Source organism: Saccopteryx leptura, chromosome 3, assembly GCF_036850995.1.
Source record: "Saccopteryx leptura isolate mSacLep1 chromosome 3, mSacLep1_pri_phased_curated, whole genome shotgun sequence".
NCBI lineage: Eukaryota > Metazoa > Chordata > Mammalia > Chiroptera > Emballonuridae > Saccopteryx > Saccopteryx leptura.
In genome coordinates this window covers 289,001,788-289,016,735 of record NC_089505.1, presented here as the reverse complement: position 1 = coordinate 289,016,735, position 14,948 = coordinate 289,001,788, and the positions used below count along the sequence as shown (strand labels likewise).

The 14,948-nt window shown below is 48.1% G+C and overlaps 1 protein-coding gene across 1 annotated transcript; it reads right to left on the bottom strand.

Annotated features, from left to right (window-relative positions):
* Positions 1–2,684: 2,684 nt before the first annotated feature.
* Positions 2,685–13,586, bottom strand: ADGRF3 (adhesion G protein-coupled receptor F3). The gene is made up of 14 exons (XM_066372419.1): positions 13,503–13,586; positions 12,486–12,546; positions 11,936–12,076; positions 11,328–11,501; positions 10,638–10,883; positions 9,581–9,790; positions 8,643–8,786; positions 8,285–8,481; positions 7,721–7,900; positions 5,446–6,828; positions 4,954–4,995; positions 4,806–4,868; positions 4,321–4,376; positions 2,685–2,747 (listed from the first exon to the last, which is right to left on the bottom strand). Exons 1-14 carry the CDS (start codon positions 13,584–13,586, stop codon positions 2,726–2,728), a joined length of 3,003 nt encoding a protein of 1,000 aa, XP_066228516.1. The 3' UTR covers positions 2,685–2,725.
* Positions 13,587–14,948: the final 1,362 nt, after the last annotated feature.

The following is a 14,948-nucleotide window of genomic DNA, read 5'->3' as shown; positions in this document are numbered from 1 at the left end:
TTAATGACCACATAGCATTCTTCTGTATGGATATGTCCTAGTTTGTGCCTCTTTTTTGAGGATGTAACACTGGAATACATGTCCTTTATACATCTCTCTGTAGACTTGTCTACTTATTTATTTTTTTCCTCATTTTATTTTATTTTTAAATTTTATTAATTTTAATTTATTGTGTTTACATGGATTTGTGTCCCACTGAATATAACTCCCTCACACACACCCCGTGTCCCTTTTTATATTGTCTACTTATTTCTTTAAGCCATCTTTTTAGATATGAAGCTGCTGCTAAATCTCACTTTTGTTACTTCCAGAGCTGTCCTTTTCAGTTTTTTTTTAATGGTGAGAGCCAAGTGAACAAAGGATTAATGTCATTTCATTTATCAATTCTAAAGTGTTTTTTTTTTTTTTTTAACTAGCAGCGCATGCAATGAGTATGTGCAATCGTTTGCAAGGAAAATGAGATATTTCCACAAAGCATACTCAGAAGAAAAGGAGTCTCTGCTGCTACTAAAGTGTATTATTTAAATTGTTCAAAAAATAATTTTAGCCTTACCTGTGGTGGCGCAGTGGATAAAGCGTTGACCTGGAACACTGAGGTCACCGGTTCAAAACCCTGGGCTTGCCTGGTCAAGGCACATATGGGAGTTGATGCTTGCTGCTCCTCCCCCCTTTCTCTCTCTTTCTCTCTCTCTCTCTCTCTCTCTCTCATTCTAACTCTCTTCTCTAAAATGAATAAATAAATAAAAATTAAAAAAAATAATTTTATAATTTAAAAAACCAAGACTGTCAATACTAATGAAGTGATAGTTACATTGAGACATGACTGTATTGCTGGGAAAACCAGCAAGGTGACGTCTGCACTGTTTCAGTGGCTGTCTGCCTTCCCTGGTGGCTGGCACAAGACTGTGGCATAGAAACATGGCAACTGTCCCGGCGAACTGGTATCTTCTATTTGAATGAACGAGCGAATCCACTTAGAGAAATATTTGGGCTGGTTTATACACAATTAAAATATTCACACAAATCATTAAACAAAGGTATAGTGTTTGTCAGAAAAATATTTCCAACAGTATGTGGTATGCATTTTTATTTCAACAGAAGATGTCCGCACTCCATTTTATAAAAATATTAATGAAATTTGTAATTAACAAAGATTCATTTATCAAAATTTTTTCATTTATCTAGTTTAAATTTTTTCAGAATCCTGCCATTATCTCTTGTGAATTTCATAAAGCATTTCAGCTAAATGTTTCGGTGTCTGCTAGAGGCTTTTCTCAAATTTTTCTTCTTGCCCTGGCTGGGTAGCTCAGTGGGTTAGAGCATCGTCCTGACATGCCAAGGTTGCAGGTTCAATCCTCAGGTCAGGGCACATACAAAAATCAACCAATGAATGCATAAATAAGTGAAAGAACAAATCGGTGTTTCTATTTCTCTCTCCTTTCCTCATTATTTAAAAAGAAAAAAAGCCCTGGCCCAATAATTTGGTTGGTTAGAGCCTTGGACGGGAAAATGCGGCTTGCAAGCCACATGTGGCTCTTTCACAAAATACCACGTGTGGGCACTGCCTCGATAAGGAATGCACCTACCTATATAGTTTAAGTTTAAAAAATTTGGCTCTGAAAAGAAATTTCAATCATCGTACTTTTGATATTTGGCTCTGTTGACTAATGAGTTTGCCGACCACTAGTTTAGAGCATCATCCCAAAGCACAGAGGTTGCTGGTTTGACTCCGGGTCAGGTACATACAAGAACAGATCAGTGTTCCAGACTTCCATTCCCTTCTCTATTCCAAGCGGCAGGCTCCGCAAGTGTTCTCTTCCAAGATTAAAAATTCACGTAAGTCTGCTCTCAAAGGGAATTAATCATGCTCCTGAGGAGGGTTCACATTGTTGAAGATCGCCTCTATCTCTATCATTGACATGAATGGTGAACAAAGAAAAGGCAATCTGCCCAGTAGGACAATCTAACCAAGCGAGCCAGCCCAGGTTGAAGCCTTTCTTATTTTGGCATTACTCCAGACATGCCTGTGAAACTCCCACTCACCTTTTCTAGTATGAGACTGCCAGTTGACACCCAAACCACTACTTATATGGAGCCTTTGCCTAGTTTTGTTCCTAATTTCTTTTAGTGACAAGCACAGGGCAACTGTAGTAAGTTATTCAAGCTAAACTGTTTATCCTTCTACATTGATAATGATCTGGGTGTCCATATTCATAGGTAGAATATTGGACTCTTTGGAGTCCCCCGTGGAAACAGAGCCTTGTGCTAGCCACTGCTGGACTTCAAGCCCTTCACCCCCACCCTGAACCATCCACTCCCTTGAAACAAACAAACAAAAAAGAACAGCTCAGTGTTCCACTTTCTCTCTCTCTCTCCCTTCCTCTCTCTCTAAAATCAATCAATTAAAAATTTTTTTTTGAATCTTTCTTTTCTGTATCTAGTCTTAGCTTGATCCTGTCACTTTTAAAAGTTTGTCATCTTACATTGTGGCAGTCTGTAGTATCTTTTTCTCTACTTTAAAATTTACAGCACTTTCTTACAAATGCGCTCATTTCAGCAACTTTATGTATACATGCATATATATGTCTATAAAACTTAATTTTATATTGATATTTTTAAAGGTTAAAGAAAGAGGGCTCATTAACTTCACCTTTTCCTAAATTTTGAAAATAAACAAATCAAAATCTGCCCTTCACCTCTAAAGTTTGGAAGATCAGAGTTCCTGTCAAGTCAGCCTTTCTTCATAACTGTAGAAAAGAAACAATTAAAAATCAATGAATAGTTAAAACCATTTTTATCAACTATATCTGTCTGTAACATAAACTACTGATTAGTTAAAAATTGGTTGAGACAGTTTTACTTGCAATTACAGTCGTTCCTCCCCATATCGCGGTTCACGTTTCTCAGTCTCACTGTATCGCGGATTTTAAAGTTGTATATATCTAATTTTATATTATGGATTTTTGACTATATCGTGGGATTTTGCAGTATATAGATATTTTTATATATTTATTATTTTAATTATTTTTGCAGTAAAATAAGCAAAATAAGTGTGGGAAAAGTTAATAACAGCATGGAAAATGTTTATAAGAGTGTGGGGAAGGTTTACAAAGCCTTAAAAAAAATATATATGTAATAAAATAAATAAAAGGCTGCTACTTTGCGGATTTTCACCTATCATGGGGGGGATTCTGGAACCCAAGACCCTGCGACAGACGAGGGGACCACTGTATTTTGAACTTAGATATCTTGGTTATTTTTACAGCAAAGGCAAGTTTATCCATTGGATTGCCTTAGCTAGTTTTTCATGCTGTACTTGCTTGGATTGTTTAGCGGTGGGGCCAGGTGAGTTCAAGAGAAACGAGTGTGACTAATGGGAGCATAGCCTGTCTTTTGGGAGAGCTGAGCTCTGGGAGTGGGGAAGGGCTCAGGGCATTGGGCCGAGGCCCGACCTGGTGAATTCAAGCACACATCCTCCACTTCCTTGGAGGAACATGGGTTTTATGTGTGCTTCACTCAAAACTTGCTCTTTCCTCACAAGAGAGCTTATCCTGATGCTCTGGGCTGGCAACAGGAGACCTTGCCCCACCTTTGCAGATTGACCTCCCTCTGGAACACCAAGCTCACCAATAGTAATTCCTTCAAAACAAGGACTTTTCAGGATAATTAAATATTTGATTGTGTGAGAAGGAATTTTCAGAGTGAACTGAGTCAAGGATTGTTAGTGGTTAAACTCCATCCAGCTCGCTGGGAAAGCAATAATAGATGCTGATTTCTGCCCTCAGGACTTCACCTTCCCTGCTCATCTCGAAATGTCTACCCTGACAAGGCCTTTCTCCCATCCTTGGGGCTGAAACAAGTGTATGAAAAGCTTTCTGACCTGACCAGGCAATGGCACAGTGGATAGAGCATCGGACTGGGATATGAGGACCCAGGTTCGATACTCCAAGGTCACTAGCTTGAGCGCGGGCTCATCTGGCTTGAACAAAAAGCTCACCAGCTTGGACCGCTGGCTCGAGCAAGGGGTTACTTGGTCTGCTGTAGCCCCATGGTCAAGGCGCATATGAGAAAGCAATCAATGAACAACTACGGTTTCGCAAGGAAAAACTGATGATTGATGCTTCTCATCTCTCTCCGTTCCTGTCTGTCCCTATCTGTCCCTCTCTCTGACTCTATCTCTGTCCATGTATAAAACATAAAATAAAATAAAGTTAAAACATTTGTTATAAGGAAAAAAAAGAAAAGGAGCTTTCTGTCCAGAGCTTTCTCAGGAAGCTGCTCATTCCGCTCACTCAGTTCCCAAGAAAGTGTCATCCTCACCTGACATCTTCAGGTCTTTCCTTGCTGTGTTCCAGGACGTGGGTTTCATTTGTGGCCTAGGGAAGGGGTGAAAAAGCCCGATTGAAGGGCAAGTATTACTATCATCGACTCTCCTTTGACGAGGTTGTGTCCATTTTCACTTTCTCACCTTGCTCTCAGCTACGGTGATGCCCGTGCGTATAAAGCCTATCTTTTCCCTTCATATAGTGACTAGAAGCAGATTTTCAGGTGGAAAAACCAGGGACAAGACAGTCACTTGAGGTCCAGGTTATAATCAGGAACCTGAGAACCTGATTCTGACTTTTCTGATGGGGCTGCCTCCTGCACTGCAGAGTGCTTGAACCTGAAACCGGCTCATTCTAGAAAACAGCCCCAATCTTCTCTCAGCTTCCAGCTGTGCCCATCTCTGCTGGGGAAGGCCGTGGGACAACTGCTTCTGACCTGTTCTCAGGGGGAGAGCTAAGGATTTGAAGGCAGCAACTCACCAAGGAGATGGTGGAGTTGGGGGGCTGGGCACGGCCGAAGCGTTTGAGTAAGGCCTGTTGTACCTGCGGGAGAGAGGAGTGCCTGGTTAGGGAGCCAGCCCCTGCCTTCGGGTGGGCAGCGGGCGGGGAATACGGTGGGCAGACTCACTTTCTTGTCCATAAGGCAACCAAACAGTAAGACGAAGACACCCTAAAAAGAAGGATATGCGGGGATGAGTCAAGCAGGAAGGAATCAACCGAAATCAACGTGTTCCCTTTCCTCTTCATTCTCCTCTGTCCTCTTGTCTAATCTGCAGGCTGAGGCTGCCCAGCTCGGGTTTCTGTGCATTAGCATCATTGGTGCTCTGGGGCAGTTCAGGGCTTTTCTTGCTGTTATGGTTGCAAACAGGATAGCAAGGGATTGTGTACTGACAGTTCCCTGACTTCTCTGGCAAAACCAGATGTTATTTTACAGATAAGGAAACCAAAGCTCGGAAAGGTTTGCCCAAAGTTATCCAGCTAATCAGTGGAGGAAACCTATGTATGCCTTCTAAAATTCCTGAGCTATATTTCCTCTGCTCCACAATACCTTGAGAAGGGACTGGTAGTGACTTAGAACATCTAAAATGGCAAAAAGCAGAGCCACCACATTCTCACCCACCTGGGAGGTGTTGAGAATCGTGAAGATGTAGTGAGGGACTATGGAGACTTCCTCTAGCAGAGTGGCCAGGCCCAGGCCCCAGGTGAGGCCGAAGATGGGTGTGAGAACGAGCAGGGCTTTGATCACCCCCAGAAGGGCTTGGCGCTTCTCCACCTGTGGTCCCTCTGACAGCGAAGGTCTCAGCAACTTCAGGATGGCCATGGCTAGTACCAGCCCGTTCAGGCCCACGATGACCAGCACTGGTCCCACAAACATGTAGAGTGCCCCTCCCTTCCCATCCAACCAGCATTCCCCCTCCCTCAGGTATTGCCCTTGAGGTAGATAGAGGCCCAGGGCAAGACCTGCAAACACCATTGGGCACAGGTAGCCGAGAACCACCATCAGGGAGAGTACTCGGCACTTGGACAGCTGATGGAAGACAAAGAGCAACTGGTGGGCCAACACCAGGGCCTGAGCCAGCATCCAGAAAAAGGTGGCCAGGTAGAGGAAATGGCAGAGGAAGGCAGCAGCCAGGCAGAGGGAGCTGCGGGGTCCTGGAGGAAGCAGCAGGGCTCCCAGGAAGCAGGTGTCTGCAGCCAGCAGACAGAGCACCATGTTGAGCAGAGCTGCGTGGTGTAAGTAGGCAAGTTTGTTCCGTACCAGGACTCTCCACACCAGCCTGTACACACCCAGGCATACAAGCAGCGCCAGGATGGAGGCCCCCAAGCCCACCCGACCCAGCAGCTCCAGGCTGGGGTTTTCTGGAACAGGGTGTCGGGACATGAGGATGGAGAAGGCGGTGAGGTGCCGACAGGTGCACTGAGTGGTGGTGCTGGCATTGGCTGCCTGCACCTGGCACCCCACATCTGACCAGCCCCCATTGCCCTGAAAGAGATGATGGTCCCAGAAGACACAGTGAACGGTGCTATCTCTGTCCCCAAAGTCCATGACGACTTCTCCCTGGCTAAAGGCCTGGCCATCTGCCATGATGGAGATGGCGAAGACCAGGCCAGGAGTGGCATAGAGGGCGTCCTCCAGCCCTTGTCCATAGTGCGAGGGTAGAAGATCGTCCAATTTTCGCAGCACCAGGCTAGTAATCGTAGCGGTACTATTACTAGTAGCCAGTGGGGCCAGTGAGTATCTGGGAATCTGTGCCTGTAGTGGGGGCTGCGTGGGGAAGGAGACTCGGTAGTCATCAGGAAATGTGGGTCTGAGGAGCTGGGTCTGCAGCTGCACATTGGGCAAGCTGAAGGAGAAGGGGTGATCCTGTGGGCACAGGCTGCGTGCCAGGGTCTCCACAGCCAGCAGGAGATTTGAACTTGCTGAGGGCTTCTCAACCTGGGCCGGGGTCCACAGAGAATTGGTGTCCATGTCTAGGACCTTGTCTGTGGTTTTCAGGAGAGCCTGTGTCACCCAACAGAGAGACAAGCCTTAGCTGCTAGCATGCACATCACTGAGCCAGGGGCACTGGAACTACAGACCCCCAAATTGACCTTTTCTCATTCACTGCAAGACCCAAGGTTGAAGAGAAAGGAGGAGGAGAAGACAGGCCAGTGAAGGGAGAGTTTCTAGATAGGAAGAATGGAGGAGAGGCTGTTCAGCTAACCACTGGGGAATCTTCAAGTATATGTCTCCTGAAGCAAATCCACCCCTCCATCTAATAACCCTTCCTTCCCCTCCATCCCTGGGGTCACTCAGGCTCTAGGGGGCCCCTCTTCAATTTCTTGATCCCTATAGATCTGTAAAGCTAGGAATGGTGGTAGGGGGCACAATGTTCTAGATCAGAGAGCCATGTGCATGTCTGTACACCAACATGTGATACATATTCCCAGACATGAAGAGTGTATAGAGTCATAGCCCCTACTTATTCTTTTAGCTGCAGCCTCTGGGTCACCAACAGATACCTGTATTGAGAGCTGGTTTAGGGGAGTCTGGCAAAGCCAACTGTGTTCGAATATCTCATGTAGGTACTTGTGCGCACGTGTATGTGTGTAGGAAGGATTCACATCATATCCATGTGTCTACGTGTGCATGTCCGCCTCTGAATTCATGTCTACACACCATTCCTACCCTCTCCCAACCTCCCATATTTTCTCAGCATCAAAACTTCTCCACATTCCATGACCTTAGAGACTGGTGTCCAAGCGGAGAGATGGACCAGGAGCAGACACTCGGACTCTAGAAAAGTCTGTCGTTTGACAGCCCATGGTGATGTCAGAGGGACAGAAGTACCCAAAGATGAAGAGCTTCCACCCCGTCTATCCAGCTGTCATGTGCTGTAGCTCAGAGATCTTACCTCCAGGGCACTGCGGTTAAGCTGTATTCTGGTGTCTGCCACCACCTTGGCCAGGAATGTCATGGTGTCCAGCAGGGCCAGTAAGTCAGAGGGGGAGCTCACCAGCACTGTCTGCTCCAGCAGCTGTGCCAGGCTCTGTGGGACCTCTTCATCAGGCCAGCCCTGCCCTGCCCACAGCAGCTGAGGCAGACAAGACGGTGTGGGGGGGCAAGTCCTCAGGAGTGAGGGGCCACCTCCTCCCCCACCCAGCTCCTTCCCCCCCATAGCCATACTCCCTCCCAGGGGATCAGGAAGCAGAGATCAGAGTGAGCCATGTGGAAGGAGCTGACACCAACATTAGTGGAATGGACCCCTGATAAATTAAGTTTTGAAAAGCACCCTCCCCACCATGAGAGTCCTGGCCACTCTAAGGCCTCCACACCTACTTCCTGGGTCTGTGGGTGCTCCAATTCAGAGAAGCTGAATAACCTCTGGGCAGGGCCTTAGGAGGAAAGGATTCTAGAGCTGGGTACTAGGTGAGGAAGGGGTGGGTCATGGAGGGGGTGGCAAGGCCAGCAGCCTTACCTGGGCTCTCTGAAGCAAGGCCAGGAGCCCTGAGTCCGTGCAGTTGCTGTGGATGGGCCCCCAGACCCCATCAGACCCACAAGTCCTCTTCACCATGCCCGTCCTGTTCACAGGGCATGGAGCCTGTGCCACATGGCCAGCCTTGGTGACATTCCAAGCAGCAGCCGAGGAGTCCTCAGGGCAGGTAGTGTCTCCATCTGAAGAGTGATACCAGGGAGAGCTCAGCACCTGTGGTCTAGCCCGAGCGCCGGGCAGGCTCTGGAGCCTGGCCCTGTCGCCCACTGTGAGGAAATGCCGAGGACGAGCTCCCAGGGCAAGCAGGGGGGTGTTGGCCAGCTGGACCTTAAGCCCCACATACCCTGGATGATGGTGACAGAGATGGGGACCCTGAGAGGGGCCAGTCCTGGGCTCTGCAGATCACAAGTGTATGTGGTGTCAGCTGTAGGGCAGTGCTGAACGGCCAGCACGAGGCACCGGTCACCTGGCATGCTGAATAAGGAGGCTGAGGAGGAGACGAGAGAAGAGAAGAGTCACTGGGGCAGGAGCTGACCTAGAACCCAGCAAGCCCAGACTGGCTGTTTCAGTCTTTCTAGCAATTTTAGAAGTAGAGTAAGCAGTAGGGAAGAGCAGGTAGTGTGAGGGCATCAAATTACGGAAGGCAGAGCTCAGATTTTGGTGAAGAGTGTTCTGGGCATCTCTGACTAACCTGGGGACTTGAAGTCATAGTTTCCTCATTTGTAAAATGGAACTGTCATCAAATGAACCTCACAGAGTGTAATGTGAGAGTTTAACAAGGTTGTGTGCATCAGAGCGTTTAGCAGAAAGTTATCTACACTCGTGTGGTTATTGTTCTCTCCTTGGAACTGGGATTTCTCTATCACAGTGATTTTCAACTGGGGTGTCACAGGGATTTTTAAAACATGCAATGCCTGACTATTTAGTCAGAATCACTAACCTCTTTTTCCTTAGATTATCAAGTTAAAAAATGCCAAAACCAACACAACATTAGCAGTTCGCTATGAATGAATCAAAATTATATCTAGTTTTTTGTCAGATTGTCAAATTACATTTTTTGGTGTGCTGCAGAATTTCAGTAGAGTATGTGTGAAAAAAGTTGAAAATTGCTGCTGTATTGGGTAAAAACAATGTTGGACTTGGACCCAGAACTCCCAGGTTGAACTGTAGCCTCTGTTTTTGGTGAGCTGGAGAGCCAGCTGCCTGGAGGAGACCAGCGGTGCCCCTCCCTGTCCCCCTTCTGCCACCCCCCCCACCCATGACAGCTGACCCCTTTCCTACCTCCGCTGCCCTCTCCAGGGCTCCAGGAAGCCAGGTAGCCCAGCAGTGTGGGGGGGATGCAGCAGCTCAGCTGGAAGCCAGGGGAGGTGGCACAGGAGATGGAGAGCTGGTCTGGAAGCCGAGTCACATCTGTCGCCTGCAGGGGCACCCTCACCATCTGGTACAGCTCCCACCTGAATCCCTGGGCCTCAAAGCAGCACATGTACTCACCTGCGGACACACACCTGTTGTACTTCCAGACTCCTCCGGCTCCCACCTGCACCACAGAACCTCTACTGCTTCCCAAACCACAACCTATGTTGACCTTAGTCTAGCCTCTGCTTAACCTCAGCAGGTAAGATCTCTGTCCCCAAAGGATTTCTAGGAGGAAGAAATCTGGATTAGAGGCCTCCAACTCTGTTTTCTTAGTCTGTAGCCCTGAATTCTAAAGTGAACCTTTTCCCCTGCACCATCGTTGCCATTTCAACAGCTTGAAGAACAGTACTCATCTGTTCTCAGATATAGTTTAGAGCAGTGGTAGTCAACCTGGTCCCTACCGCCCACTAGTGGGCATTCCAGCTTTCATGGTGGGCGGTAGTGGAGCAACCAAAGTATAAATAAAAAGATAGATTTAACTATAGTAAGTTGTTTTATAAGGATTTATTCTGCCAAACTTAGCAAAAACCTGACATAAAGTACTTGGCAAGTAATCATTATTATATGCTTTAACTTGCTGTAACTCTGCTTTATAAATTTTATAAAGTAAAGTTACTTCCTTACTTTATAAATCACCATTACTGTGGAACCAGTGGGCGGTTAGAAAATTTTACTACTAACAGAGATACAAAAGTGGGCGGTAGGTATAAAAAGGTTGACTACCCCTGGTGTAGACCATATTTACAGCATTCTTCCTTTATAAATGTTCAAATCTAGGGGCCTCTTAGACTTTATTTCCCCAGAATTAATAAATGGACAGGTGAAAAGGGAAAGGAAGAGGAGAAAAGAAAAGAAAGAAGGAGGAGAGAGGGAGGGGGAAGTAGAGGGGAAAGAGAGGAAGAGGGAAAGACAAGCTGGCTACCTTCCCACTTATGGGAGATGTTGACGATGCTGAGGACAGCCTGGCCCTGGCTAGACGACAGGGACACATGTGTCCCTGGCTGTAGGAGGATGGGTCTGGGGCTCCTTGTGTGCCACAGGAACCAGTTCAGGTTGGTGGTTTCCTGGCTTGTGATGAGGGTCAGGTTCAGCGTGTTGCCAGGCGCCTGCAGCCAACTGTTCAGCCTCAGGGTGCCCGGGACTACAGGGAGGCAGGAGACAGGACCACTGCAGCAGAAGCTTGTGTGCTTCCACGCAGCTAGGCTGTAACTCCTCCCCCTCTTCTGAAGCCCTTCCCTCCTCCCTCTCCCCACCTAGCATTTTTTTATTGTTCCTGGAGGAACATGGTTGTTGCAGCCCAGCCTGGAAGACCCCATCTGTCACTGGGAACAAAACAGGGAACCTTTCTGGCCTATGACTCCCCCTTTCCCAGGGAGGAAACTTTCTCTGCTTGTTGGTATGTCTTCAGAGTCCTGCTGTTCATTAGTCTTGCTACTCAAGCCCTGAGCTTGGGGCCTGTGATCTGTTGTGATGACTGGCATCTTCTCCCACTCAGAGGAGCCACTGGGCTTGGGCCAGCTGGCAGAAATACAGGAGTCAGAGAGCAAAAAAAACACAGACAAGGTTTCTTTCACTTTGGCCCATCAGTTTCCAAGTTCTCAACTCTCCTCACCAGGTGGCAGCAACTGGCAGTACCCAGCATCAGGAAGGCTGAAGACAAGACAGCCACAGGGCCGGTGGTTGTAGGATTGTTGGCAAGGGTGGTGACGGGAGCAGACACTGGCATTCCACTGGTATCCAGAGAGGCAAGCACAGTAGGTAAGCCCATCAGGCTTGACCCTACACTCTGCAACAGAGGGAAAGGGAATCAGAAGCGGGCAGGCTGTCTGAGAAAGCCAGCCCAGCAGGACCAACCACTGCTTGATGCCTGAGTGGCTCTGGGGCTGAGTATCTGGAATAATCCCAAAGTACCTCAGTCACACCTGCCCATCTGGGCTGCCTCTTCAGCCAGGGTTCGGAGAAGCATAGGTCATGCACTCCCAAAGGCAACAGGGGTGGGGGTGGAGAAGTCTAGGCTCACCACCATCTGCCCCTTGGGCCCTCATTTAGAAGCTGGGGATGGAGCAGGAGGGGAAGGGTATGTCTGGTGGGGAGGTGAGGAAGGAGCTGGGCCATGCAGACCCTCCAGGAAACAGGGAGCATCTCGGCCACACTGTCTGGAGGAAGGCAGCCATGCACTTGTTGCCCTGAAAGGCAGGAGTCAGGAGAATTTCCCCATACCTGTCGTGAGACTGAGGCCAGTGAGAGTTCTTGGGGAAGAGGACGCTGAGGCAGGGGGTAGAGTTAGGGTCCTGGAGAGTGCTGCTAGCCAGGTCTCATGTGAAAAGTCCAGCTGTACATGAACCAAGACCAGGACTGATTCTACAGGAGAAGAAGGTACACCTGGAGCGAGGACACAGCGAGGCCATGGTTGCTAATTCCCTTCTGCGTCCCACACCTAGCTGGTCACTGCTAGGAACCCAGAGCAGGTCCCACCTCCCATTGCCAACCTAGGCAGTCAGGACTCAGAAATAGTAACTCCTCATCTGGCTGTGAAACATCCTATTTTATGTCATTCTCCCAACAACCCCCGTTTTATAGACGAGGCTCTCAAAGACAATGGTTTTCTCAAGGCCTCACAGGTAGAGAGCCGTGTACAAACAGGGCACTGGCCAGTGCAGCTCCAGTCCTTCCTCTTTGCCTCCCTCCCCACCCCTTGCAGTGGCCTCTTTCACGCCTTTCTTTCCACCTCCTCCTTGCTCCCTCTCCTCCTCCTCCTCCGTCCACTCACCACCTGCTCCACTCGCTTGGTCCAGTTGCTGCCCAGATTCCCCTCCGGTCTGACTGGGTCCCTAAAACAGAGCACAGAGGAGAGACCTCTGAGAAGAGGCTGGCACCTCTCCGAGGGACACCTTCTTCTCCAAGTGGCTCAGGGGTCAGCCTGGCTAACCTGGCATGACAATCTATTTGAATGTCATCTTTTCTTTTCTGCCTGGAATTAAGTGGGAACATCAGGAGAGGAAAGTAGGCTTTGGCAGAAGGTTCAAGATATGCAGTCCCAGGGACCCGCAGGGGCCTGAGCCCAGGAACCAGGCACAGCCCAGAGAGTCAACATGCTTTGCTTAATTCCTTCCTGAATTTACCTGTCCCTGAGCCTCTGGGCTAATTGAAATGTCTGGTCTGGGACTTCAGGAGGAGGGCTTGGCAGAGCTGGCTGGGGCCCAGAGGCTTGGGGACGTCTAGTCCTTCCATACGAATAGCCACTGGGGTAGGCAGGGGCGGCATCTTCCCCCAGTCTTTGGTTCCTGTAAATTATTCCTCCTTTACTCAAGATTTTATGTGTATGTTGCTATCTAAAAACAGATGTGGATATATATGAGGATCCAGAGGGAGACAGAGACAGAGACAGCCACCTGGGAGCCCAACGCAGATGAAAACATACTAATCTGGACTCCGCTGCCTTTCCCCACATTTCTTCCTGTCCTCTGAGCTAATGCTTCCCAAATCTGGGAAGTTTTCCTTTTAATTTTTAAATTGCAAACTTGACTGGAAAAGCCTTTGTCCAGAGTGCAGCAGACATCACTGGAGTTGACAGGGACTCAAAGAAACAAAGCTGTCTCCACACTCTGGAATATAAGACAGAACCCTCGGAGACCTTATAATAAACTAGCCTCTTTTTAAAAAATATGTACATGACTTCCTCTCCCTCCAGCCCTTTCCCTTCCACCTATCATTTCATCCCACACTCAGAGGTCCCCACTGTTGTCTCTGCACACCTTCCCAGGGTCCTTACCCCAGTCTTACTCACAGGTTGGGATCCTGGGGCAACTGGTGACCCCACGATGGGGAGAGTCATGGCCAGGAGCAGCAGGGGGACAGCCGAACAGACCATGGCTCAGCGAAGCAGCCCTCAAGAGCCCTCCCTCTGCTGCATGATGCAAATTTCCTCCCAGAAGCTGACAGGGCAGTGCCCAGATGGGGTGGGAGGGAAGAGGGAAAGGGAGCCAGGGCCGAATTTACAGAGGAAGTGCTACAGTCCATGACTGAGACAAGTGGGCATCCAGGTCACTGTGGGGCTGCTGGAGCCCACATGGCCCCATGAAAAGAGTCTGCCCGGATTTCCCTTGGGATCTAGACCAAGGCCTCAGTGAGTAGGAGAGGACTTGGGGGTCCTAGGTCACAATGTGTGATAAATCAGGTTCAATCACGTCTCCAAGGATCTGGGAAATCTGGATTGTTCTGGAACTACCAGGAAGCTGGATCATTGATTATAGAGTTAAGGTTAGAAAAGACAAGCATTAGAGCTTATTGCTATCCTCAAATAATTTCCAGGTAGCCTGACCGGGCAGTGGCGCAGTGAATAGAGTGTCAGACTGAGATGCGGAAGACCCAGGTTCGAGACCCCGAGGTCGCCAGCATGAGCGAGGGCTCATCTGGTTTGAGCAAAAGCTCACCAGCTTGAGTCCAAGGTCGCTGGCTCGAGCAAGGGATTACTCAGCCTGCTGAAGGCCTGCGGTCAAGGCACGTATGAGAAGGCAATCAATGAACAACTAAGGTGTTGCAATGCGCAATGAAAAACTAATGATTGATGCTTCTCATCACTCCGTTCCTGTCTGTCTGTCCCTGTCTATCCCTCTCTCTGTCTCTGTAAAAAAAATAAAAATAAAAAAAATAAAAATAAAAAAATAAAAATAAATAAAATAAAAAGGACAATCCTTCTTTAAAAAAAAAAATAATAGGCCTGACCTGTGGTGGTGCAGTGGATAAAGCATCAACCTGGAATGCTGAGGTCGCCGATTTGAAACCCTGGGCTTGCCCAGTCAAGGCACATATGGGAGTGGATGCTTCCTGCTCCTCCCCCTTCTCTCCCCCTTCTCTCCCCCTTCTCTCTCTCTCTATTTCTCCCCCCTTCTCTAAAATGAATAAATAAAATCTTTAAAAATAATAATAATAATAATTTCCAGGTAGAATAGAATCTTAAGTGTAACAAAAAATCTGGAAAAAAAATACTAGGAGAAATTATCAAGTAATTTCACAAAATAATTTTGAAGTGAAGAAGGCTTTTCTAAACAAGACACAAAACCCAGAAGCCAGGCCTGTCCAGGTGGTGATGCAGCGGATAGAGCTATGGGCTGGCACATGAAGGACCCAGGTTCAAAACCCTGAGGTTGCTGGTTTGAGTGCGGGCTCACCAGCTTGTGTGGGGTTGCTGGCTTGAGCATCAGATCATGGACATGACCCCATTGTTGCTGAC